The following is a 26,230-nucleotide window of genomic DNA, read 5'->3' on the forward strand; positions in this document are numbered from 1 at the left end:
ATACCTCACATTGTGAAAATGTGGGACAATCCTCTAATTTTACACATGGATGTTAATCTGGCCTGCTTTAAAAATATCTGCACATTCTCTTGGAAATATACTGAGTTTACATTGGGATTTAAAGACATACATGGCATCTAAAGCATGCATACGTGTGAACTGTGCAATACAGGATATGGCTTATATTGAATATCAACACTGACCCTGCATACTTTAGTAGCTGTGGATATGAAACATATCTGAGGCTATCAGGTTAAACCGGGTTAAATGTGATCAACAGGTCTCAGGTGGAGGCGCTGCAGAGCTGCGTGCTGCGTCAAGCTGGAAACAGGAAGCCACAATTCCACGACCGGAAGCATTGTCTGGATTTCAAAATAAAACAGAAATGTTTGGTTCGTTTTTATTATTTTTTCAAAAGTCACGATTGTGTCTTTATAATAAAAAGGCAAAGGGGTTCAGGTTGAATATGTCCCTAGATAAGACACTGGAAAACATTTGTTTTGAATATTATTGGCCTTTCTGTGAATTAGAAGAAGAAGCTAGTCATTTATTTTGGTCTGAGTTTGGACAGAAATGAAAAAGGACAACATGGGGAAACATTTCAACTTCAGGATAAGGACATTTTATATTTCACAAAGCTTTTTTTGTACAGTTGTATTTTATTTATGGGAAAATTCCACATCCATAGGAAAGTATGGATACACTTCATACCAGATGTTGGACATTTCTATCAAAAAATACAGCTATATGGCACAATTACATATATTAAAAACATTATAAAAAGGCAAAGAAAAAACAAAAACGTCTATCGAAAAATATTTTTATTCAAAGGGACTTTCACGTACCTCAAAAAATCAAATGTGTGGCTGTTTGAGCTTTGAATAATTAGTTTTCAAGTGTTTAGCTGAGGGTATTGGTTTTTGACTTTGATTGCTTTATTAATTTCCCCAAAAATCAAAAGGATTCAGAGACTTTATTTGTCTTAAACACAATAAATACAGCATAGTTTGGCGTGAAAAGTGAACATGAGGGATTAGGAAAATAAAATACTAACTCATGCCACCACAGTAATCGTAAACCGTAATGTTTTCGTTCACAAGTTTCCGATTGAGGTTGTAAACATGCTTTGTCTTTAATTGCCAGGTTTTATTTTGAAGCGATGAACCGGAAGTTGCCTTCTTTATTCTGAAACTCACTTGATCACCCCCTCCTGTCTCTCCAGCATCACCGGCTCTCAGTGATCTGCAGAGCCGCGCAGCAGAGCACCTCGGTGGGGAGAAAGGGCTTCAGTCTCCCGTAGTAACCGGAGCTCAGTGTGGAGGTGAAGCCGGGTACATTTCTGGATTTTTTTACGGTGTTTTCCTCCTTTAACTCGGGGAAACAGCCTCCAGCAGCGGCGCCTCTTTCCGACTCCTAAACTGCAGATCAGAGTCCAGGAGTTGAGATCCTGCAGGAGGTGATGGTCTCCAAACGTCACCATGTTAACAATTAATCCATCCGATTTTTGGTGCGTCAAACTGCGTATTTACCGGGGCTTTTAAGCGTTTTTATTTCATGCTACAGGACATTTAACACTGGACTTATTGTATTTACATCCCTGGAGGAGTTGTACCTGTGATTTCTACCATGATCTGAGGGCTATAAAGTGAGACCAACATTTACAGAAGTCACCTGGCCTCGCCATCTGATTGGCTGTCGATGATGGCGAATAACAACGAGCTACAGGTGAGTTTCAAACTTTACCTTTTTCCTTCCATGCTGTGTTACCGCTGTTTGCATATTAGATCTCAAACTGCAAACACCAATGCATGCACAGATCCACTGTTGGGGGAAAATGTGAGATGTTTTAGTTTAATCTGTAGTTGTGGCAAGAGGTTTTCTATGGCAATACGTTGGTGATGATAAGGTGTTTGGTACTGCACTTCCATAAGCATGGGGAATTTGCAAAAGACAGCATTGAAATGGAAATAAGGCTCTACATTGAAGCTGCAGAGGCCAAGAAAGCCTGATTTTGAGTCCCTAGAATGGGTCAAGTTCCAAAAATGCTCAATCCTACATCTCCCAGAATGCTTAGCGGTTTTCATTTAAGTTTACATGAATTTCCAATTGGATGTATTTGCAACTTCTAAATCCGAATATTAAACTGAAGCTGTCAGATAAATAAAGTGGTGTAAAACATTTCTATCTTGATTGTAGTACAAAATACAGAAAGTGTTTGAAGCAGATGGAGAAAACTGTATCAAAGCCAACCGGTTTTTGTTTTTATTCAACTATAGTAGGAAGTAGAGAGTGTAGAACAGAGTAAATGTCAGTGATGGAGGTCAACAATCAACAGAAGGAGAAAACCAACAGCAAAAGGATCTGTATTTCCTTCACAATCAATGGATAAACTGTTTATTTCACAGATAAATCCCCTCTTCGGCCTCCGCTTCCTCCCCAGCCTTGATACAGATTAGATTTCCCAGATTAGAAGCGATGATTTCCCATTTGTGACGCAGCAGTTTCCCTCAGGTGGGTCTGAGGTGAGTCATGGAAGGTGTTCAGCCTCAGGTAATAATTTAGAGGAGGTCGGGTTACAGTTCCTCTTTTCTGGGGTCAGAGTAACTCAGGACGCGTTAGAGGGAAATGTTAAAAACACCACTGACTGCAGAGAGACTGTGCAGTGGGTATTACATTTTACATTATACCTTACATCTACAGCATCTAATAACCACCTCAACCTGCTCATATCTCCTGAATTTATCCGAGAGCAACAAGTGTACAGATGTAAACTGAAAGAAAAGACACAGCCATCCCCTCATAAACTGTCTCCCACTCCCTCCTTTACACAGTGTTTTTGACACTCTGTCGTCACAGTATTCTTTGTTGTGAGTGAAAGCTGGCTCCTTCCTTGGCATTTATCAGTACCTCTAGTGTTTCTTGGAAAGCTGTGTTTCTTATGTGGGTTTGTTTACCATCAGTAACAGCCAATATGGGACTTAGTTCATATGCATTTGTCCATGGCGCAAAATAAACATGCTTAATATGCAGAACAATGAATTTCTTCCATTTGTTTTGGATATGGATATCATCCTGGACACTAGTCATATAGACCACAGTTCAATGTAGATTTCTCCTGCCCTGGACATCTTCATAACTGCCACATAACTGAATATATAACACCTCTGTGATTGCCTGCAATTGAGCAGTTTCTGCCGGATCTGATGAACTCCTGAGACTCCTTCAGTCCAGCTGCAGGCGGCTGATTGAGATCAAAGAGTCAGACCAACCGCTGTGTGATTATTGAGCACTCTGATCGCCCTTTCACCTTTTTTATTTGCCCTTAGTACCTCATTCCATATAGTGGTGCAGGGTTGATGGTTTTTTTGTAGTCTGACCCGGAAGTTAACATCTCCCTGGTTCCCTAAAAAAAAGCCAGTGGGATTTTTTGATTGGATTTTGGAATATAGCAGAAAAATAATCTCTGTGGCAAACGTTTATGATTCTTACACGTTCAGCAGGATAATGTCCACGTGTTAACACCAATTAAAAAAGGTTTGAAGCTAAAGGCGGCTAATGTTGGGCTATAAAGGAACTACAGCACGGTCACATGACTTCACGTCATCGCCGCTAAGCTAAAGGTGGCTAATGTTGGGCTATAAAGGAACTACAGCACGGTCACATGACTTCACGTCACCACCGCTAAGCTAAAGGCGGCTAATGTTGGGCTATAAAGGAACTACAGCACGGTCACATGACTTCACGTCACCACCGCTAAGCTAAAGGCGGCTAACACATGACTTCACGTCACCACCGCTAAGCTAAAGGCGGCTAATGTTGGGCTATAAAGGAACTACAGCACGGTCACATGACTTCACGTCACCACCGCTAAGCTAAAGGCGGCTAATGTTGGCCATGGTGACGTTTAGTCGTCTCATTCAGACCCTTGTTAGCTGTTTTTAAATTCCCCAGTGGGGTATTTACTGACGTATTTTATGTCGCAGAACAAAACATAAAATCTCTTCAGCTCGTGTTACACTCTCTAGGCTTCTAAACAAAAAAACATGGACTTTGGGAGAAGGGAGTTCGGAAGTGCTAAAATGCTAACTTATATCGCGGTTTGAGACTCATTCCTTCCCCACAATACTAGAGGTCATGATTGCTGGGTTCACAGAGGACAACTCCCTCCCTCCCCCCCTCTCCTTTAAAAACACATTATCCATATTTGCACATAAGATGACCATCAGTGTAATGTGTGACTTAACTATTAGTGCTTTTCTGAGCTCTGCGCTAAGCTAACAACACACACTTTGATTTAGCTATACATTAGTGGACTCCCTCTCATGAATTTTTAATATCTGCTTGTTTCCTGTAGTTATTATCTGTAGGAGTCAGAGGCAATTCTACTTCTCTTCCCGACTAAATTACCTTTTTATTGATCCTCCAAGAGAGTGAGGGCAGTTCGGTTCATTTCCTTAATGGCCTCTGAGTACAGAGAGCGTGTTATAATACACAGCCATATCTTGCATGGCACGTACCATAATGTGTGTCTCCAGCTGCCACTGCCATGGATAATAGGATTAGGGGAGTGGACTTCAGTGTGTGTCTGACCTCCTATGAGGGTGGCATTAGTTCACCCACACACACATAAACAACATCCAGCCTCCTCCACCCTGAACCCAGGATTACACAGCGTCTGCAGAAATCTGTCTCTGCCCAGACACACAGGATTAAAACTGCTGCATCGATGGGATATCTTAATGACATTCATCAATAACCCCGACGGCTGCATCTAGCCTGAAGCTGGCTTGTTGGGGTGCAAAGCAATCACGATTCACCCCAGAGAAAAATGATGGTACCTTTTAAATGCCAACACAGAAAACAAATCAAAACTTGGGATAGAGTGTAGACCTCTGCCAAGGCCGGTGACGCATTCACTCCTGCCTGAATGGTCCCATTTCATTAGTTGTTATTCTGAATTTGGTGGTTTAGGAGCCACTTGTAAAGTCTCTTTTATTTTCTATGTTTATAGAGTGGTGCTGTAATGACTCCTAAAACCCGGAGAAGTCTCAAAGTGAATGGTTTTTTCTTTGGTTGTGAGCCTGAAATAAGGTCTGTGGTTAACACAAGCAGAAGAGAGTTTAACGTTTTGTTTTACGACATAAAATATGTAACTAAATACCCCGCTGGTGAATTTAAAAACAGTGGTTTCTAACAAGTCTAAATGAGATGACTAAATTACATCACGTCCAACATTAGCCGCCTTTAGCTTAGCGGTGGTGAGGTGAAGTCATGTGACCGTGCTGTAATTCCTTTATAGCCCAACATTAGCCTCCTTTAGCTTAGCGGTGGTGACGTGAAGTCATGTGACCGTGCTGTAGTTCCTTTATAGCCCAACATTAGCCTCCTTTAGCTTAGCGGTGGTGACGTGAAGTCATGTGACCGTGCTGTAGTTCCTTTATAGCCCAACATTAGCCTCCTTTAGCTTAGCGGTGGTGACGTGAAGTCATGTGACCGTGCTGTAGTTCCTTTATAGCCCAACATTAGCCTCCTTTAGCTTAGCGGTGGTGACGTGAAGTCATGTGACCGTGCTGTAGTTCCTTTATAGCCCAACATTAGCCGCCTTTAGCTTAGCGGTGGTGACGTGAAGTCATGTGACCGTGCTGTAGTTCCTTTATAGCCCAACATTAGCCGCCTTTAGCTGAGCGGTGGTGAGGTGAAGTCATGTGACCGTGCTGTAGTTCCTTTATAGCCCAACATTAGCCGACTCATGTGACCGTACTGTAGTTCCTTTATAGCCCAACATTAGCCGCCTTTAGCTTAGCGGTGGTGACGCACAAACCAGAAATACTTCAAGTAAACTGGTGAAGGTTAGAAAACGTGCTTGTCTTACTTGTGTTCAGCTACATGTAGTCTTTCCTAAACTGGTTGTGTGAGTATATTAGGGCTGTAAGGGATTGTGGTAATACAGGATTGAAGAATGTGTTGCCAAAAAGGACAAGTTGGAGAAGCAGGCTGACGCAAAATAACCTACATTCAATCTTGATATGATAGTTCTCTTGATGTGACTCGGGGGTCTGAAGGTCAAAAAAGAAGGCTCGTGTTGTTGTGCGTTATATGAATATATTCCATTTATTTATTGGAGGTCTATTGATTGTAATGCAGTTTTCCACGATCCCTTCAATAGTTAGAATCAGATTAAATACTTAGATAAGATTTACACATACAGAATTACAGATTTAAAGGACGTAGCATGTCACATTATGGAAATGAACAGCATGTGCTCATATGATTTAACACATACTCACCATATAACGCTTGTTACAACATCAGTAAGCTTCTTAAACCTGGTATTAAGGTATAATATAGGTCCTGATTGACTTTGCTTTTACATTTATGGTGCAACCAGGCCGTAATTTAAGAAGGCAGCTACACAGATTTTTAAAAATGATGCCATTGATGCATGCTGTTTGAGTAGAAACCAAAGTAGACAGACAACGAGGGAACCTGGACTGTGTGACGGGATCGTTGTCCCACCTGAGGCTGATGCTGAGGTCATGTGATATCCTGCATGTTGTGGTGTTGGGTTTAAGGGGAGTGAAGGCATGAGGCTTTACGTCCTCAACAGTGGACTGTCTGTTGTGTCAGCCCAGAGGCTTTAACAGTGAGACAGACAGGGGAAAAACCAGCTATTATTAACTGTTTGAGCAGGAGAGACCAAGCTTAGCCTCCAAAATGTAACCCAAACTGGAGCCTTTGTTGGTATTAAAGTCTCTTGAGGCTGAATTGCTGAATGGTTGAGACATAGACATAAACAGTAGCCAGGTGCTATTGTGAGTATGGCTTCTTTTATTCAGCGTCAACAATGTGTGGGAGATTATGAGATGGGTAATAGAAGCTACAGTGATTACTGGTATTACATGAAACTACAAGACCTAAGGAATCCAGTACCAACCAGACGAAAGGTTGGCTATAAAGGAACTACAGCACGGTCACATGACTTCACGTCACCGCCGCTAAGCTAAAGGCGGCTAATCTACGTTGTGCTATAAAGGAACTAGAGCACGTTTCACATGACTTCAGTCACCACGCTAAGCTAAAGGAGGCTAATTGTTGGGCTATAAAACGAATACAGCACGGTCACATGACTTCAACGTCACCACCGCTGCAACTAAAGGCCGGATAATGTGGGGGCTATAAAGGAACTACAGCTCTGGTCACATGACTTTCACCGTCACACAGCCGCTAAGCTAAAGGCGGCTAATGTTGGGCTATAAAGGAACTACAGCACGGTCACATGACTTCACCAAACCACCGCTAAGCTAAAGGCGGCTAATGTTGGGCTATAAAGGAACTACAGCACAGTCACATGACTTCACGTCACCAGCGCTAAGCTAAAGGAGCCTAATGTTCGGCGTGATGACGTTCATTTAGAGGGAACAGGAAGTGCTAAAATGCTAGCTTATTTCCGGGTTTTAGGACTCATTCCTGCACCCCTCTAGAGCTTGATAGATATCTGAATGGACATTGGCTCTATTGATATCCTAAACTCATGCATTATTTTTTCTCCGATGCAGTACAACCATGTTATTCTTGACTACATGACATTAATTTAGCTGACGCTTTTTTCCAAAGCCAAGATCAAAAATCATAAAGATTCAAACTCCAAATAACAAACGAAGTGCAGATAAATTCAGTGCTGGTGAATTCGTTGCAAGGCCTCAATTAACACTTTTTTAATTGCTTATTATTCTTATTTTTCTCTCCATGAATAACCAAAAACAGGTGTGTGTTTTGCATTTTTCACATGACTCTAATTCTGAGCTTTTTACATTGGTAGCTTGTTATCCAAAAAAACTTTACAGCAAGAAATCAGAGACACACCAGGACAATGGGGTCTTGTGTTCATTCGATATTTAACTTTGACTAAAATAACTCGTATTGTAAACAGTGCTGCTGCTTCCACCTCTTGTCCTCAGTTCCATGTGCCATGCTCTCGTAATAAACGCCATCAGTAATGGGGGATAATCATCAGCATTATAGAATGGACCTCTTATCCTGCTCAGCCCTTCTGCCATAATCATTTTTAATCTGCTTTCCATGTCCATTACCATCATGCCCGCTCAACCCGTCCATTACACAGCAGGGCTCTTTCTGCTCCCCCTCACAGCTGTAGGTGACTCCCAAGCATATTGCATAAAAACATCTGCCATGAAGTGTGTAACCTGTTTTCTGCCAGGTTCAGGAGCATCTTAATAAGCACACATTGAAATGCATCATGGGTATTTGTCCCAGACACTAGGGGGAGGTGATGTGCTAACGAGTCAAATCCAGCGGCAGGTTTATCTCGTTCATGATTTTAGGCTGCTGGATTCCAGGGAGGTTTGATTCCACTGACATATGGATCATTCATGAGGAAACACAACAAGTGCATCTTGTGACCCGTTGACTTGCTTCCAAAAAAAGACTTCCTCCTAGTGTGTATGTGTGTGTATGTGTGTGTGTGTGTGTGTGTGTGTGTGTGTACACTTATAGAGGGAATAAGTCAGCTGTAGCATGATTCTTAGCCAATCTCCAACGAAGTAAATCCCCTGGATGTATAATGAGAACTGGATTCAGAGTTGGAGTCGTGTTCCTGTTCCTTCCTATGAAAGTTGCTCAGTAGTTCATGAAGCCAAACATTGATTGCATGTAGGTACAAAAAGCCCCCTGATTGGGCCCAGAGAGCATTTGTTATTGATTTTCCTTAAGCCCCGCCTCCCTGGATTAGGTCCCGCCTCTCTGGATTTGCCTATAGCACTTTTAAAACTTTTGTGTCCTAAATATTATAATAAGGGCTATTGAAATGTTTGTCCTGGGTACTTGATTTAATTAAAACACATATATAAAGAATGGTTTACTGATCTCTCTTTTCTCATTTAAGTCAATAGGAAAAAGTATTTTTAAACACTTCCTGCTCGAGAAGAAGGAAGTGCAAACAATCCTGAAATTGTGTCATTTAGGCTCAGGCAGAAATCATTGCAATAACTGATATAATGTTCATTTTTAAGTCCATCTAATGCTTGTAATATTATGATTATACAGCAGCATAACAATGCATGTTGTACGCTACATGTTAGAGGCTTTTTTGAATGCTGTAGTAGACCTTGCTGATTATCCTGGCATCATGTCGGCTTGAATATTGGTGACAATCTTATGGAAACAAACACACAAGTTAATGCACATTTACACAATACAGTACTGTAAGACAATAGCATAACAATAATCAATTCATATCACAATATTGTGCAATAAATGGATGTTACCATGACTGGTCTAGTTTCAGTCTCTGCTGCTCCATCCACTTCCCATCAGACATCACAGCTCCATCACACAGCACCGTGCAGACCTCACACTTAAACTGCTAGCAACCAGATATAAAATCACGCCATCAAACATTTAGCATCCTTTCCAGACTACTGTCCTCTCTCCGTTCAGCCTCCTGTCTTCATGCAGTTCAGATAGGGTTGCATTCTGATTATTCAGGCTGTAGTCACACGGACTGGAATGGCTTCCACTAAGATAATGTGACTCTTTTATCCATTGTGAGCTATTGTGTTTTACACTTTGACTTATTCTCTCTTCTTTGTCCTGTAGCTAAGCCTGTAAAGCCTCATTAGGTCTCTCCTTTGTAACGCCCTTATCCAGGTTGACTTTTGTAGGTCAACAACTTTGTTTGCTGCCTCTTTTATATGCAGGTGGTGTTCACTGAGCATGCAGAGAACACTGGGTTATGTGTGATAGACCAAGGACCTTTTTACAATGTAAGTGTCTATTTTTGAGACAAATTCAAGCCTCTGTGGTGCAGGGATGAGTCCCTCACCCGAAATGAGTTTGCCTCTTAGCAAGAGAGGGTATCCTTGTCTCAAAATCAATGGTTTTTGAATGAGTTGTTGTTTAAATAACTGAAATAAGGTCAGTTTTAACACAAGATTTTTTAAATTCTACGACATAAAATATGTCAGTAAATATCCCACTGGTGTTTTAGAAACAGGGGTGGCTAACAAGTGTGCAAATGAGACGACTTTAGCCGCCTTTAGCTTAGTGGTGGAGACCTGCAGTCATGTGACCGTGCTGTAGTTCCTTTATAGTCCAACATTAGCCTCCTTTAGCTTAGCGGTGGAGACCTGAAGTCATGTGACCGTGCTGTAGTTCCTTTATAGCCCGACATTAGCCGCCTTTAGCTTAGCGGTGGAGACCTGAAGTCATGTGACCGTGCTGTAGTTCCTTTATAGTCCAACATTAGCCGCCTTTAGCTTAGCGGTGGTGACGTGAAGTCATGTGACCGTGCTGTAGTTCCTTTATAGTCCAACATTAGCCTCCTTTAGCTTAGCGGTGGAGACCTGAAGTCATGTGACCGTGCTGTAGTTCCTTTATAGTCCAACATTAGCCGCCTTTAGCTTAGCGGTGGAGACCTGAAGTCATGTGACCGTGCTGTAGTTCCTTTATAGCCCCAAATTAGCTTTTTACTTCTGGAAGTTATAGTTAGTCCTTCAAATATCTGAAGTATTTCAAAGTATAATGGAATAATCACATTGGTTTTTTGCCGAGGGAGCTGTTGAGATGCTAACTTCCGGGTCACCCTACAAAAATACATCCTCCCTGCATTGATTCCTTAAGACAGCTTTCCAGATATTTTTTGTTGTTGCTGCAAAATTCTCTGTGCCCTTCACCTGTCTCAGTTTCCTCCAACTGCTCATACACACATGACAGAAGTAGATTAAGTGTAAGGGTTTTTTTTATGGGGGGGGGGGGTGTTATAACGCCTTATTCCTCAGCAGCCTGGACAGAGAGACTGTTTGTTGTCGAGTTCACAAAGGACAAAGCCCCGAATACAAAACCATAAATGTTTTCCGAAGTCTTTGGAGAAAATCAACCCTTTCACAAAGATGCCATTCAGGCCGACCTGCTCTTCCCCAGCGGTGCATCGGACACTGCTGCAACACACACACACTAACCCACATACACACAGGTGTGCACACACAAGACACACTTCATCACCTAACCTACTGCACAGTCTTCCTGCTGTTTACAATCCTCTAACATACGTCCCTTCCTGATGAAGCTCAGTCGATATACTTTCAGCCGTGTTGCATTGTTAAGAGGAGATTTGGAAACTCTGGAATATTAGGGATTTTAAGAGATTACCAAGCAACACACAGAGTCCAAAGTACACTCTGTAAGCTTTTAGAGAGAGCTCATAGAGGGCCAGAGTTTAAATCATAATATTAGATGGCAATTTCTCTCGTAATTCTTTCATTTTATTTATTCGTTTGCTTTTGTCTTTCATGCAGAACTGCAGAGATTTAGTATTTGGACTCCTTTCTTCTTCTGAAACATCACTACGTAACACTCGCTCTTCTATTGGCTAGCGCTCTAACACATTGTACATGATAAAGGCTAAAGGGGCGGGACATCTCTAAGTGGTTGACCAATCACAACAGAGCTAACCAATCAGAGCAGACTGGGCTCTGGTTTCAGACAGAGAGTGAAAAGAGGAGCTGCAGCACAGGCAGTATGAGAAACATAAAGAGCTTTTTGAACATTAAAGCATGGAGACATGTCCCAGGAGAGACTCTACATACTGATATCAACCAGAAAATGTGCCCCATTAAACTGCCAAATGTACACTAACCCATATACTCTAAATAACTATAAACTAAATGGTCCCAAAACATTTATTCCCTGAGTCTGAACAGTGGTTTTAAAAAGGATGGATGCAATAAACACAGACACATTACAAGGGATAATCCTGTTGCATATTAAATGCATTTCCAAGTGTTTTTTCTGAGGAGCGTTGCATATTTAACTGTCAGATTGTCCCACTTACCCACACAAGAGTCTGCTCTGAGTAACGGTGTCCTAAAGTTAACTCTCTCTGATCCGCTGTGTTGACATTATGAGGAGCAACATTTCCTCCTGGTACTGTTTTATTCACTACCAACCAGTTACAGTACATTAGTGTGTGTGTGTGTGTGTGTGTGTGTGTGTGTGTGTGTGTGTGTGTGTGTGTGTGTGTGTGTGTGTGTGTGTGTGTGTGTGTGTGTGTGTGTGTGTGTGTGTGTGTGTGTGTGTGTGTGTGTGTGTGTGTGTGTGTGACTTTTCTTTGAGTGTATTATTTATGTTGATTAATGTGGAGTCCATAGCTTTGTTTTATCTGTTGTGCAGTGGCATTAGGACCTGCATGTTTGTCTTTAGAGAGATTAATTAAAATTCACTGTCAGACCCCACTACCCCCACCCCCACCCCCAACCCCTCCCTCTTAACCCAAATCCCATCCACTGTCTGCTGCTGAATGAGGCTGTGTGCAGACATCAGGATGTGAGGGGAATTTAAAGTTGTTCCTCCCCAAAATTTTGTCTCTCTCTCTTTTTCCGTTTTTTTTTAACACAGAACGGCTGAGGAATGCGACAATAATCACAATCAGTATTCATACATAATATAACATTCAATAAAAGCACAGGCACAGTTTACAATGATTATAAAATGATTTCAGACCAAACAATAAGAAATGTTTAAGATCCTAGAGGTGTATAACAATCCCATTTTTCCTAATATTTATTCTCCTTCTGCTGTAGGAGTTATCTATTGAGTGGATAAGTTTCATTATGGTGACGTATTTTTCTAGGCTAACCCTGAAAGCAGCATCTCCCACATATTAACACCACTATTTCTGAAGTATAAAGCTAACTTTAGGCTATAAAGGAACTACAGCACGATCACATGACTCCACGTCACCAGCGCTAAGCTAAAGGCGGCTAATGTTAGGCTATAAAGGAACTACAGCACGGTCACATGACTTCAGGTGACCACCGCTAAGCTAAAGGCGGCTAATGTTGGGCTATAAAGGAACTACAGCACGGTCACATGACTTCACGTCTCCACCGCTAAGCTAAAGGCGGCTAATGTTGGGCTATAAAAGAACTACAGCACGGTCACAGGACTTCATCTCACCACCGCTAAGCTAAAGGCGGCTAATGTTGGGCTATAAAGGAACTACAGCACGGTCACATGACTTCACCTCACCACCGCTAAGCTAAAGGAGGCTAATGTTGGGCTATAAAGGAACTACAGCACGGTCACATGACTTCACGTCACCACCGCTAAGCTAAAGGTGGCTAATGTTGCGCTATAAAGGAACTACAGCACGGTCACATGACTTCACGTCACCACCGCTAAGCTAAAGGCGGCTAATGTTGGGCTATAAAGGAACTACAGCACGGTCAATTTTGATTTCTGGTGGAGGTGATAAAGAAACTTGTAAACATGCCGTGTTTAAGTGCCCGTCTTAACACACAAATGCACACACACACAATAAAGGAGATGAATGGCTCTATTGATTTAAATCTAACCTCTTAATTGTCCTCCCTTTCTTTATGCTCATCTTTTGGCGTTGCATCAAGAATTCGGTTTGGACCTTTAAAGTCATCTTTGCCTCTCTTTGTCCCTGCAGCTTCCCACAACATCTACATGGCCAGAAAAACACCCATTTACATGCACTAAAGCTCACATCAGGAACCTTTTTTCCCCCCTAAAAAAAACATGCCAGCTTAGGGAACATTTATTAAATTACTGCTATTTTTGGCGACACTATGCTGTAAGAATTAGGTTAAACGTCTGGTCCCAAGCCCCATCATTGAGGTGTTGTTGAGTAATTGATTGAATGAGTTATGAAATGATAATGTAAGTGAACTCTTTACCCTCACAAAATGGACTAAAATATTTATAGAGGCAGATGAGCCAAGTTGCCCTGGCTTTATCTAAAAGGGAGGCCAGATGATAAGGTTTTTTTGAGTGCCCACCCACAAGTAACCATCACAAATGCTCCCCGGACAAAAGCCAATGGGATTTTTCCATTGGATTTTGGAATATTGCATTCAAATAAGATCTGTGGCTAAAGAAATACAGAAATTGCCATAATGCAAAATGTCCTTTATATTATTTTAAGATATCCTACTATTCTTTTGAAGTGTTGAGTAAATGAACTTATTTACTTGCCACTATTGGAAATAAGAATTGGAGGTTAAGGTGTTCATTACTTGCCAGTCGTTTCCAGGTGAACTGTAACTTTAAGAGCTGTATTTTTACAATGACATGATCTTAGTTCCTGATACTGTGGTTGACACACTTTTAGAAACAGCATCTATTTCACCAGACACAATGACAGCTCGGTGCCGCAGGCATCACAGCAGCTCATCCTTAGGTTAGAAATGTTGAGTTTTAAATGACAACTGAGTCGTATTTATAGAGGGGGAGAAACAGTATGGATGCATGGGGGCTGCCAAATCTTCAGCCACCGGTCCACAACACAGCGACTGCTCGGTAAGAAAACACACCGAAATATAGATACTCTCAACAGAGTGGTGCAGGAATAAGTCCTAAACCTGGACATTAGTTAGCATTTAGCATTTAGCATTTAGCACTTCCGGGTTGCTAACGGTGTCTTGTTTTTTATGTGTTTTGGTCAGATGCATGAAATAAGGTCTGTGGTTAACACAAGCGCAGGATTTTGTTCTATGACATAAAATACGTCAGTAGCACGTGTCCAAATGAGGCGATTAAACTTCATCGTGCCCAACATTAGCCACCTTTAGCTTAGCGGTGGTGACGTGAAGTCATGTGACCGTGCTGTTTATAGCATAACGTTAGCTTTCTATTTCTGGAGATTGAATCTACGCTTCTAAATATATAAAAGGTGGTGTGAATGTGTGCAGATTTTCCTGCTGAACAAAGTGTGTAAGTATCATAAAGCTGTGTTTGCAACAGCTATTCCAAAAGCCAATGGAAAAATCCCATTGGCTTTTTTGTGGAGGAAACCAGGGAGATGCTGCATTCCTGGTTGGACTACAAAAGTATGTCATCACTGCACCATGCAAAACAACTGTCTGTATTTTGCTTTATTGGCTTTAACTTCCTATTATAACAATGTGGGAGCACAAGGAAGAACTAGACGCGGTGTGTGTGTGTGTCCTTTGCCCTTCGAGTGTGTTCTCCTTTTGTGAAAGTGTGTGTGGTACGAAAGGGATACTGTGCCATCTGCCATACAGCGAGGCTCTGAGGGTCAGTGACCTCCACCGCTGAGAGTCTGAGTCACACCAACCCATGACTGTGTGTGTGTGTGTGTGTGTGTGTGTGTGTGTGTGTGTGTGTGTGTGTGTGTGTGTGTGTGTGTGTGTGTGTTAAGCTGACAGTGTGGACAGAAGTCAGACAGCGATGGGACCGGTGTGTTTATGTCTCGACTGAGCTTGTCTTTTGACTTCAGATTTTGTGCAAGCACCGTAAAGATGTATCTTTCTGTTCCAAAGGATTTATTATTAAGTCTGCAGAATAGGATTTGTAGGCTGGGATATTTTGCAGCTCCATATTACTTGATTAAAATTGGTATTCTAACACATACGTAATCTCTAACACTTGTGCAAATTGTGCTTCCTTTTTCCTGCGGTTTAAAGATTGCACTTTGTAGACAACTGTAGATACTTGTGCAGCCCTCGTCCACCTGCTTCATGTTTTGCATCTTTTCTCTACACACAATTTCTCTGATTCCTGACTCAGTGCCCATGCAAGAGACGTTTGGCTAGCGCGTAGCATAACTCACTATGAAGTGTTCTTTTAAAGTCCATTTCGATGTCAAGTCCCTTTGAGCCAAAGGTGTTTCTTTTTTTTACAACAATATATTTATTGACATTTTCTTACATTACAAAACCACATTACAAACGAACAATACACATACACATCACAAATATCACAAACATCCACTTCTCAGCCACAAAACATTTGTACAGAATTTACTGTCTTCCTATAATTGCGGGTATTGAACTCATTAAGTCTGTTACAAGGTTTACATAACCAACTACTTATGCCTCTTCATTGTCAATTGTCAGATCAACACCATTAACAAACACCTTGAACGGTTCCCATATCTTCTCAAACATATCCTGTCTTCCTTTTCGTATATATGTCACTCTCTCCAAAGGAAAAGTTGTGAGCATTTGTTTCACCCAATATGTAACATTTGGTCTGCTGATCTTTTTCCAAAACATTGCAATGGATCTTTTGGCGTGCAACAAACACATATCTATTAATATTTGTTCACTTTTATTATATTTGTGACCTTTTGGGTAAAGTCCTAAGACAAAAAATGCAGGATCCATTGGAATATTTTTTGAAATCATTTTTTCTATTGCTGTTTTAACCTCCTCCCAAAAAGATTTTATCTTGCTACATTGCCATACACAATGAAATAATGTCCCCTTCACCTCAGTACATTTTGTACACACATCTGGGATATTCTTATTGTATTTATTTAATTTAACTGGCGTAATATAAACTCTCATCAACCACTTATACTGCAATAGTCTAAATCGAGTGTTGATTGATTGGGTGTGAGCCTTAGTACATATAGATTGCCAGTCCCTTAGTGATATATCTGTGCCTAGATCTTCCCTCCATGCTTCTCGTTTATGATTTGCATTTTCAACCGAATTTGATAACAAATAGTTATACAACTCTGCTATAGCACCTTTACTTAAACTGTCCTTAGACACAATTTTTTCCAAATCAGAAATTGGAGGTCTGGTTAAAAGACTGTTTTGGCTCGTCCTAATGTAATCTCTAAGCTGGAGGAATTTAAAGAAATATTTTTTATCTATGTCATATTTATGCCTAATTTGTTCGAATGATAACATGTTATCCGAATTGGGCATATACAAATCTTGAATTTTTCCTAGTCCTTTTGATGCCCATTTTCTAAACACAGCGTCCGCTCTTCCTGGTATAAAACACTGATTTCCCCAAATAGGAGTGTACTGAGATATTCGACTAGTTTCTTTAGTAAATTTTTGTACTTCAAACCATACTCTTAGCATATTTTTGACAATCGGATTAGTAGTTTGTTTTATCAAGTTTGGCACTGTATCAGAGTAAAAATACAGGGGTAGCGGCAAACGCAAACATTCCTCTTCCATTTCTTTCCATTGTGGAACATCCCTTGTTGCAAAATAAAATTTAATAGTCCTTAACTGTACTGCCCAATAATACCATGTTATATTTGGACACTTTAAACCTCCATTACTATGTGTTAGGTGTAACAGGGATAGTCGAATTCTAGCTCTGTTGTTTTGCCAAATGAAACCAGAAAATAGCTTATTAATTTCCTTTAAAAAACCATCAAGTGGAGACATCGGAATGTTCTGAAATAGATACAGTATCTTAGGGAGTATGTTCATTTTTATAATGTTGATTCTACCAATCAAGGATAAGGGCAGGGACGTCCATCTATTAATTGACTCTGTTATTTCCTCAGTCAATGATTCATAATTGAATTTTACAATTGGAGCTAATTTGGACCTAATTTTTATTCCCAAATATGTAAACTGATCCACCACTTTGAAATGGGAAGCTTCTCTAAGTGGATTTTCTTTCTCTCTCTCGTCAAGTAATAAAATTGAGGACTTGGAGTTGTTAATTGTGTATCCTGAGATGCCACCAAATGTTTTTATTAACTCCAGCAATACAGGAATAGATCTACAAAGTTGTGAGACAAACAGAATAATGTCATCCGCATACAACGCTAGTCTATGCTCTGTTTGACCAATTGTTATTCCAGCTATTTCAGTATGTGATCGTACAGCTATTGCTAAAGGCTCGATCGCTAAAGTGAATAACAGCGGAGACAGAGGGCACCCTTGACGACATCCTCTTTTAATTGTGATCGGTTCTGATATATTTTTATTTGTTAATATTTCTGCTGTAGGGTTTACATACAACAGCTGAACCCATTTTAGAAATGTATTGCCATATCCAAATCTTTCCAAGACATTAAAGAGATAAGGCCACTCCACCTTATCAAAAGCTTTCTCAGCGTCTAAAGATAGGAGGGCCTTATCCGAGGGGTCTCTCAATCCTTGAATAACATTAAGGACCCTTCTAACGTTATGAAATCCTTGGCGTCCTTGAACGAACCCATTTTGATCTCTATGTATTATACTAGGTAATGTTTCTTGAAGCCGTCGTGCTAGAATTTTGCACAAAATTTTGAGGTCAGAATTTAATAAACTTATTGGTCTCATATTTTCACATCTGTTGTTGGGCTTCCCTGGTTTTGGCAACAGTGTTATTACCGCACCGGTCATAGATTTTGGTAGGCTACCACTTTGAAATGCTTCCAAAAACACTTCTAGTAACGGCTTCAGTAATTTGGACTTAAATTTCTTATACAGATCAATTGGTAATCCATCTGGGCCTGCCGTCTTTCCTGCTTTCATACCATCAATAGCTGTGCCTATTTCCTCTTCTTTTAGGTCTGCCTCAAGTTCTTCTACGAGTTCAGCAGAAATAGTTAGAAATTTCAATTTATCCAGGAATGAATTTTGGGACTGCGGGTCATATTCTACTTGAGATTCATATAAATTTTCATAGTATTTTCTAAATTCCTTATTTATTTCAGTAGGGTCTATTATAGTATCCCCATTATTATTTTTAATTGAAGCAATAGTTTTCCTTGTTTCTAACTGTTTTATTTGCCAGGCCAACAGTTTACCGGGCTTCTCTCCTTGTTCATAGAATGTTTGATTAAGCCTGATCATATCTGAGGCTGCCCTATCTGCAGATAGTTTGTTATACTCTGCTCTTGAGAGCAGTAATTCTTTTTCCACAGCAGGGGTTCTATTCCTAAAGACCTGTTCTTGGAGAGTTTGTATCTTAAATTCTAACTGCTGTCTCTTTAGCCGCGATTCTTTAGTTTTGGATGAGGTATAGCTAATTATGTGTCCTCTTAAGAAGGCCTTAAAGGCATCCCACTTAATACCTGCGGTTGTTTCATTTGTGTTATCTTTAAAATAATTATCTATCTCATTCCCTACATACTTAATAAAGTTTTCATCTAGTAGCCATTTCTTATTTAGACTCCATCTAGGTGGATCCTTTACCAGCATCTTATCCACATAGATCAGACAACATGGACCATGATCTGATATTAGTATGCTACTGTAATAACAGTCCTGTATTCTAGAAACCAATGTTGCAGATACCAAAAAATAATCTATACGTGAATATGTCTTAAATGTACTCGAGTAGCAGGAGTAAGCAATATCATTGGGTTTGAAGTATCTCCATATGTCCAACAGATTCAGCTCTTTAATAAGATGACTGATAATTACTCTACTCCTTTTATGAGTTTGATCAACACCTGTGGATCTATCCTTTATCGGGTCCAGTGTGCAGTTCCAGTCCCCTGCTATTATGTAGTCTCCTGGGAGAGATGCCAGCATGAGAAGTAGATTTGTAAAAAAGCTGGGTTCATCTGCATTTGGCCCATAAATGTTTACTAGATTCAAGTTCACTGAGAGCAAAGATCCCTGGATGATCAAATATCTTCCATATTTATCTTTAATTATATCAGAGACTTGAAAAGGTATTGATTTGTGAATGAGAGTCATTACTCCTCTAGCTTGTGATGTAAACGATGCTGCATAGATGCTCCCCTGCCATCTCCTACTTATCTTTATATTGTCTTCTTTTAAAGTGTGAGTCTCCTGTAAAAAGACGATTTTTGAATCCATGTCTCTTAGCTTATTCATCACTTGTTTGATTTTCTTAGTTTTTTGTAAACCTCTACAATTCCAGGATATACATTTAAGTTCTACCCTTTGAGACATTCAGAATGTTACACCACAATATTCCCTCGATAAAGGTAACATGACTGAGAAGTTCAACATATTTAACCATCAAAACACACACTGAACTTACTGAACCACAAGAAACAATTAACCCCATTTCCCAACTGAATGGGATCCCCCCTTTAGCCTATGCTGCTTCCAGCTATTTATGGATAGATCCCTGGATCAATCCTATTGGCCTTCTTGTTATGAATTATATAAAAGAGAAAAATAAAACATAAAACAGTCAACTCTCTGTGCTCCTTGCTACAGGCCTGCAAAAATAAACACAACTGGGCATAAAGTGTATGTACAAGCTTAGTAAATTACCAGGATTTAGTACACTGACACCTCCTTTAGCCTTAACATGTGAATTAACGTTATTCAGAATTAAAAAACATAGATGAATAAGAAAATAAGCCCGGGAGCTGTACTCAATAGAGTCTCACCATAAATGAAAATAAAATTGAGGGCAACTCTCGGTCAAGAAGAGATCAAAAATGATCTTACTGTACAGTCCCTCTTACCATGCATATGATCCTACACCTGCCGTTATTTAACTTACATTGTGCGCTCAGCAACTGTCACTCAGTTCTCTTCATTCATTCCTCCAGCTTCTTCTTTGATCTTGTTTACAAACTCCTGCGCCTCCGTCGGTGTGTTGAAGGTGTGCGTTCGCTCTCTGTAAGTCACCACCAACTTAGCTGGGTGTGTTATGCCGTGACGAAGTCCCAGGCTCCGCAGCTGCTGTCGCACTGTGTCATACTTTTTCCGTTGTCTGTGCACTTCAGTCGCCAGGTCGTTGTAGAATCGGACGTGCTTGTTCTTGTAAAGGACATCTTTCTTCGACCTGGCTGCTTTCATCACAAGTATTTTCTGCTTGTAGTTCTGAAACTTCATTATTAAAGTTCTCGGTGGGTCTTCAGTGTCCCGTCTCGGTCCGACTCGGTGCGCTCTTTCCAACACTATCGGGCTTCGTAGAGGAGCCAAATCTAGCACCTCCGGCAGCCAGCTCTCCAGAAATGAGCAGGTATCCGGGGCCTCCGCTCCCTCGGGCAGGTTTACTAACCTCAGATTGTTCAGCCGTGATCTCGTTTCCATGTCGATAACTTTATCTTCCAGGGTTTTGTTCCATTTTTCCAGCGTCTGAACCGTCTCTTTTAACTTAGCTTGCTCGTCTTCCACTGTGGACAGCCGTATCTCCGCCTCCGTCACTCTTTCCGAACAATCAACCAGTTCTTTCTTAGTTTCTTCAACTGCGGTCAGAATGCCATCCAATCTGGTCGAAAAGTCGGACCTTAGGCTGTTAATTGCCATCAGTATTTCTTCTTTAGCCCCACCGAGCTCACTTCCACATTGCTCTGCAGGTGCAGCTGCTGCGTCAGAGTTAGCTTCTTTGCTAGCGCTGCGCTCCATGCTTTGCGTCCCGAAGCCAGTTAACTTCGCCTGCGTTGATGTTTTCCCTCTGTCCCTGCTCGTTTTCCCAGCGTTTGGCATCACCTCGTCGTACTCAACGTTCGCCTGTACTCTTTCAATGTCTATTTTGCAATTTACATCAGGATTTATTCAAGTTCGTAGCGGAGCGGAGTTGAACGTGACTCTCTAGCTCGCGGCCATAACCGGAAGTCCGCCAAAGGTGTTTCTAATGCTTGATACAGAGCAGAGAGAAGGAACCCTTGAAGGTCCTGCAGAGGGGAATTTTACATTCGGCTTTTGACCCAAAACTAGTGTTAGGAGCAGTGGGCTGCCATATGCACGGCGCCCGGGGAGCAGGGTAGGGAATGCTGCTTTGCTCAGGGACACTTCGGTAGCACTTGGTCTTCCAGGAACTAGAACCAGTGACCTTCCAGTTCCCGAGCCAAGTCCCTAAGGCCTAGTTGGGATGCTTTATGATTTAAACCCCTTCTCTAAGTGGACCATTTTACAAGATGCCTGCTGTTTAACTTTTGTCTTCGTGCCTGATTGTATTCATTATACATTGCTGCAGATTAAAGCTAAATGGCAGATATGGCTCCCAGGATTAATTTGCTGATCAACCAATCAGGGGGTCAGTGGTTGAATCCCACCCTCTGCAGTCTAGTCGAAATGTTCTGACCCTAACCCTAAATTTCTCCCGTTTCTCACATGTGAACAGTATTGAAGTGCCTGCAGGATAAGCTGTAATGTGATGAAATGTGATGCTGTTTTCTGTCTTAATTCAGCTGCATATTAATCCTAGACATGGCGCTGCACATGTTAGCATGGAGACACAAAATCATACACTGTCTCATTAACGGTCCGTTGAAGATGACCACACTCTATGACAGCAGCTTTAGAGACCCGGTAGCAGGAAGCAGAGCGGCTGTGAGCTCTCTCACTTACAAAACCACCCGCGTGCGCGCGCGTGTGTGTGTGTGTGTGTGTGTGTGTGAAAAGTGCATGACGCCTCGCTCTCTCTCTGGCACCGAGCAGAACAGGAAGCAGCGAGGTGGGGCTCGGCCTGATCTCTCTTCCTCTCCTCGTTCAATTGCTCTGTTCTTTAGGACTGGCTTTTGATTCCTGAGTGGGAAGGGCATCCTGGGTTTTTGCAGGAAGCAGGAGTATCGCTCCTTGACGCCTGATTGGTGCTGAGAGTGTAAGGGAGGGGGGGCGGGCGATCGGGATCAACGCCAGAAGGAGGCCAAACATGGCCAGTGAGGACGGAATGGAGGACCTGGCGGGGGATCAGCCGGCGGATTCCCCGGGACAAACTGAGCAGAGTGACACTGAGTCGTTGGTAGGCATCTGTCCCCACAGCAGGCCTTCATCAAGCCGCCTCTTTATAATATTCTTTACATCCATTCCTACTCTGTTCTGCCAGCTTCCTCGTTCACTTCCTGTACTAACATCTCCTCTCTGATGGCAAGTTTTACGTCCGGTGTGCTGTCGTGATTTTGCCTTGCTTTGTGAGCTTTATTGCACTAATTTCTGTTGTTAAACACCAGGGATAAAGTAGTAAAGTCCCTCACTTCCTGTTGATCTGCTTTCTTTTCTGCCTTCATTGGCACCTGCTGCTGCTCACACTGTGACGATCTCAGGCCTTCCACCCCAAAGAGGCCCTTTCATACTCATTTCCAGCTTCATATCAGTATGTAGTGTCTCTGCTGGGACATGTCTCCACGCTCTAATGCTCAGAAAGCTCTTTATGTTTCTCATACTGCCTGTGCTGCAGCTCCTCTTTTCACCCTCTGTCTGAAACCAGAGTCCAGTCTGCTCTGATCGGTTAGCTGGCCGGCTCTGTTGTGATTGGTCAACCGCTTAGAGATGTCCCGCGCCTTAGCCTATCACGTACAATGTGTTGGAGCGCTAGCCAAAAGAAGCGCAAGTGTAACATGGTGATGTCACTGTTTTTCGGACGTAAACAAAAGAGTCCAATATCCACATTAGACGACATGCGATATTCATTAGAGGCTAAATAAGTGTTAAAATACCATTTAGATTGAAGTATTGTGAACCTGCGAAAGTATTTTGTCCTACAAACTAAACTCAGCATTTGTTTGCTACAGATCCTCCAAAAAAATCATCTTCTTTTATATATGTTTCAATGGCAATGAGAATAAATGAGGCTAAAATAATCCATACATCTTATTTTGTATTTGGAATATCAGTCAAAACAACCACTTCATATATATATATATATATATATATTTCCCACATTTTGCCGGAGAAATGTGTTGCTTAACATCTCTAAAGATAGGATGTTGTGTGACGAACACATTGTTTTCAGTCTTCACGTGTCTGTTTCACATCCTTGAACATACCCAACACTTTGCTTCAGAGTTGTGCAACAGCATATTGTGCAGCCCTCGCTCTGCACCCTGTGGTTTGGTTATTGTGCTGCGATGGATTATGGCTTTACTGAGCGCTGCAGCTCCGGCCTGCATGTTGCTGGACGGACCCGGAGACCTACAGTAAGAAGTTGTAATCAGGTCTGCTAAGCTGTGTGGCTGCAGTGAAAGGCCCCGAGCCACTGAACTATAGCAGAGGGGAAGGGACTGTGTGTGTGTGTGTGTGTGTGTGTGTGTGTGTGTGTGTGTGTGTGTGTGTGTGTGTGTGTGTGTGTGTGTGTGTGTGTGTGTGTGTGTGTGTGTGTGTGTGTGTGTGTGTGTGTGTGTGTGTGTGTGTGTGTGTGTGTGTGTGTGTGTGTGTGTGTGTGTGTGTGTGTGTGTGTGTGTGTGTGTGTGTGTTAATGCTTGACATGTCATGGATGATGGACATAATAACATTACATGCTATAGAGAGGTGCAGGGAGGACGTATTTTTTGTCACCGTCCATGAAGTTAGCATCTCAAGCGCTCTCTGATGAAAAGCCAAGGGGATTTTTACTTTGGATTATTGCAGAAAATAATCTCTGAGACAAACAAACATGTTGTTCAGCAGGATAATCTCCACATAGTAACACCACTTTGTGATTTCTGAAGTAAAAAGCTAATGTTAGGCTATAAAGGAACTACAGCACGGTCACATGACTTCACGTCACCACCGCTAAGCTAAAGGAGGCTAATGTTGGGCTATAAAGGAACTACAGCACGGTCACATGACTTCACGTCACCACCGCTAAGCTAAAGGAGGCTAATGTTGACCGTTATGACGTAAATCTGTTTGAAATGTTCTGCCCCCTGTGAAAAAACTGGCTTTATTTCGGTGAAAAAACACTGCATACATAAATCAGGCTTTACTCTTCCACGTTACATTTTTATACTGCACTCTGTGTTTGTTTACTTGAGACCCGTCCAGACACGGATTGATTTTCTGATCTGCAGTAATGTGGTTAGTGTTGATCGGTAGGAGATCTGATGTGAGCACACTATGATTTGATGCTGCCCCCCACCTACCCCGCCCAGAAGCTCTGCAGGTTTCCCGTGCTGAGGATTCTCTGCTACTTTTGACTCCTGTTTATCCAACAGTGCTCCTCTTCGTAACCTCGGCTCAACAGCTCTCAGCTGGAGATCACTCTTTGCATCTTTGAGGACAGATGTTGCTAAAAATGTGAACTTTTAACAATTACAAGTGAAGAAAATCTTATATTTACAAAATCTACCATGTGTACAAAATCTGGAAACACATGGGCCACCAGTTGTTCAACTTCCTATTGGACTGAAAACCTAAAAGCTTTATAACCCAGTTTGTTCATGAATCATTTTGTGACTTCCTCCTCATAATTTGGTGTATCTTTCTAAAGATCTTCCCCCATCTTCCTCCTCTTCTTCTTCAGGGTGATCCAGGCGGGCTCTCGGTGCTCCAGCAGCTCGGCCTGGACCAGAACTCGGACTTCTCGGACTCCAGCGTGCAGCAGTGTCTGGAGGGGCATCGCGAGCGCCTCCGCAGGGAGATCCGCAAGGAGCTGAAGATCAAGGAGGGGGCGGAGAACCTGCGCCGGGCCACCACCGACAAGAGGAATGCCCAGCAGGTGGACTCGCAGCTGCGCAGCTCCAAGCGCAAGCTGGAGTCGCTGCACGATCAGCTGCAGGAGCTGGACGCACACATCGTGGCGAAGGGCCCCGACGAGAACAAGGGTACGGTATCCGTCCCGGAGGAGTTTAAAAGCTTCTGTGGGGAGATGATTCATATAGGACGATCGTTTCAGCCTTACCTTAGGACGCGTTCTGAATTGGCCCTACATTTTTGTTTAATTCATATAGAAACAGACCTCTCTGTTCCCATCTCACTGACCTTCTCACCTCCAACCAACCCCCAAGGTTCTTCAGATCCACCTCAGCCGGTCTCCTATCCCCCCGCAAGTCCAAACTCTGCAGCTCCCAGGCTCTGGAAATTACTCCCTCAAGATCTCAGAGTCCCTCACACTCTTCCACTCCCACATCAAAACTCATCACCTCTGTCTACCCATATCCCGCCCATCAATCCATGCCCGTTGATCGTCTTTGTTTGTCCTTATTTGTTTGTACTCCCCCCACCCCAACCCTCCATTATATAGTGTAAACTGAATTTGAGTCCAAGAAAAGTGCTGGTTTTAGTGCGGAGCGTCTGATTGGATAACAAACACATCCTTTGACTCAGACAGAATATGATCTACCAGAAGACAACCATAATCGTGTTTAGCACCTCCAACAACCTCTGACCTCTGACCTCTTCCTCCTCCTCTCCCCCAGATGCCCCTAGGTCTCCAGATTCCCTCAATCGGACGTCGGCCAGTCAGCGGCGCATCGCGGCTCTGGAGCGTCAGCTGAACATCGAGCTGAAGGTCAAACAGGGAGCGGAGAACATGATCCCCATCTATGCCAACGGAGGAACCAAGGTATCTCACCAGAGGGAGTAGAAGTACTCAGGTCTTGTACTTGAGTAAAAGTAGAAGTACTCAGGTCTTGTACTTGAGTAAAAGTAGAAGTACTCAGGTCTTGTACTTGAGTAAAAGTAGAAGTACTCAGGTCTTGTTCTTGAGTAAAGTAGAAGTACTCAGGTCTTGTACTTGAGTAAAGTAGTACTCAGATCTTGTACTTGAGTAAAGTAGAAGTACTCAGATCTTGTACTTGAGTAAAGTAGAAGTACTCAGGTCTTGTACTTGAGTAAAGTAGTACTCA

General features: G+C 42.1%; 1 protein-coding gene across 4 annotated transcripts in view; it reads left to right on the forward strand.

Annotated features, from left to right (window-relative positions):
• Positions 1 to 1,237: 1,237 nt before the first annotated feature.
• The window catches only part of pkn1b (protein kinase N1b), a 42,326-nt gene continuing 17,333 nt past the window's right edge, over positions 1,238 to 26,230 (forward strand). For 2 of the 4 annotated variants that reach the window (XM_063904096.1, XM_063904097.1), the window contains exons 1-3: positions 22,112 to 22,428; positions 24,907 to 25,207; positions 25,802 to 25,947. In XM_063904096.1, the coding sequence (XP_063760166.1) occupies positions 22,339 to 22,428; positions 24,907 to 25,207; positions 25,802 to 25,947 (537 nt within the window). In that variant the 5' untranslated portion in view covers positions 22,112 to 22,338. Of the gene's footprint in view, positions 1,726 to 14,190; positions 14,341 to 22,111; positions 22,429 to 24,906; positions 25,208 to 25,801; positions 25,948 to 26,230 lie in introns of those variants that run through there. The other 2 variants (XM_063904099.1, XM_063904098.1) reach the window with 2 other exon arrangements.

This window comes from Eleginops maclovinus, chromosome 16 (genome assembly GCF_036324505.1).
Source record: "Eleginops maclovinus isolate JMC-PN-2008 ecotype Puerto Natales chromosome 16, JC_Emac_rtc_rv5, whole genome shotgun sequence".
In the NCBI taxonomy this organism is placed as follows: domain Eukaryota; kingdom Metazoa; phylum Chordata; class Actinopteri; order Perciformes; family Eleginopidae; genus Eleginops; species Eleginops maclovinus.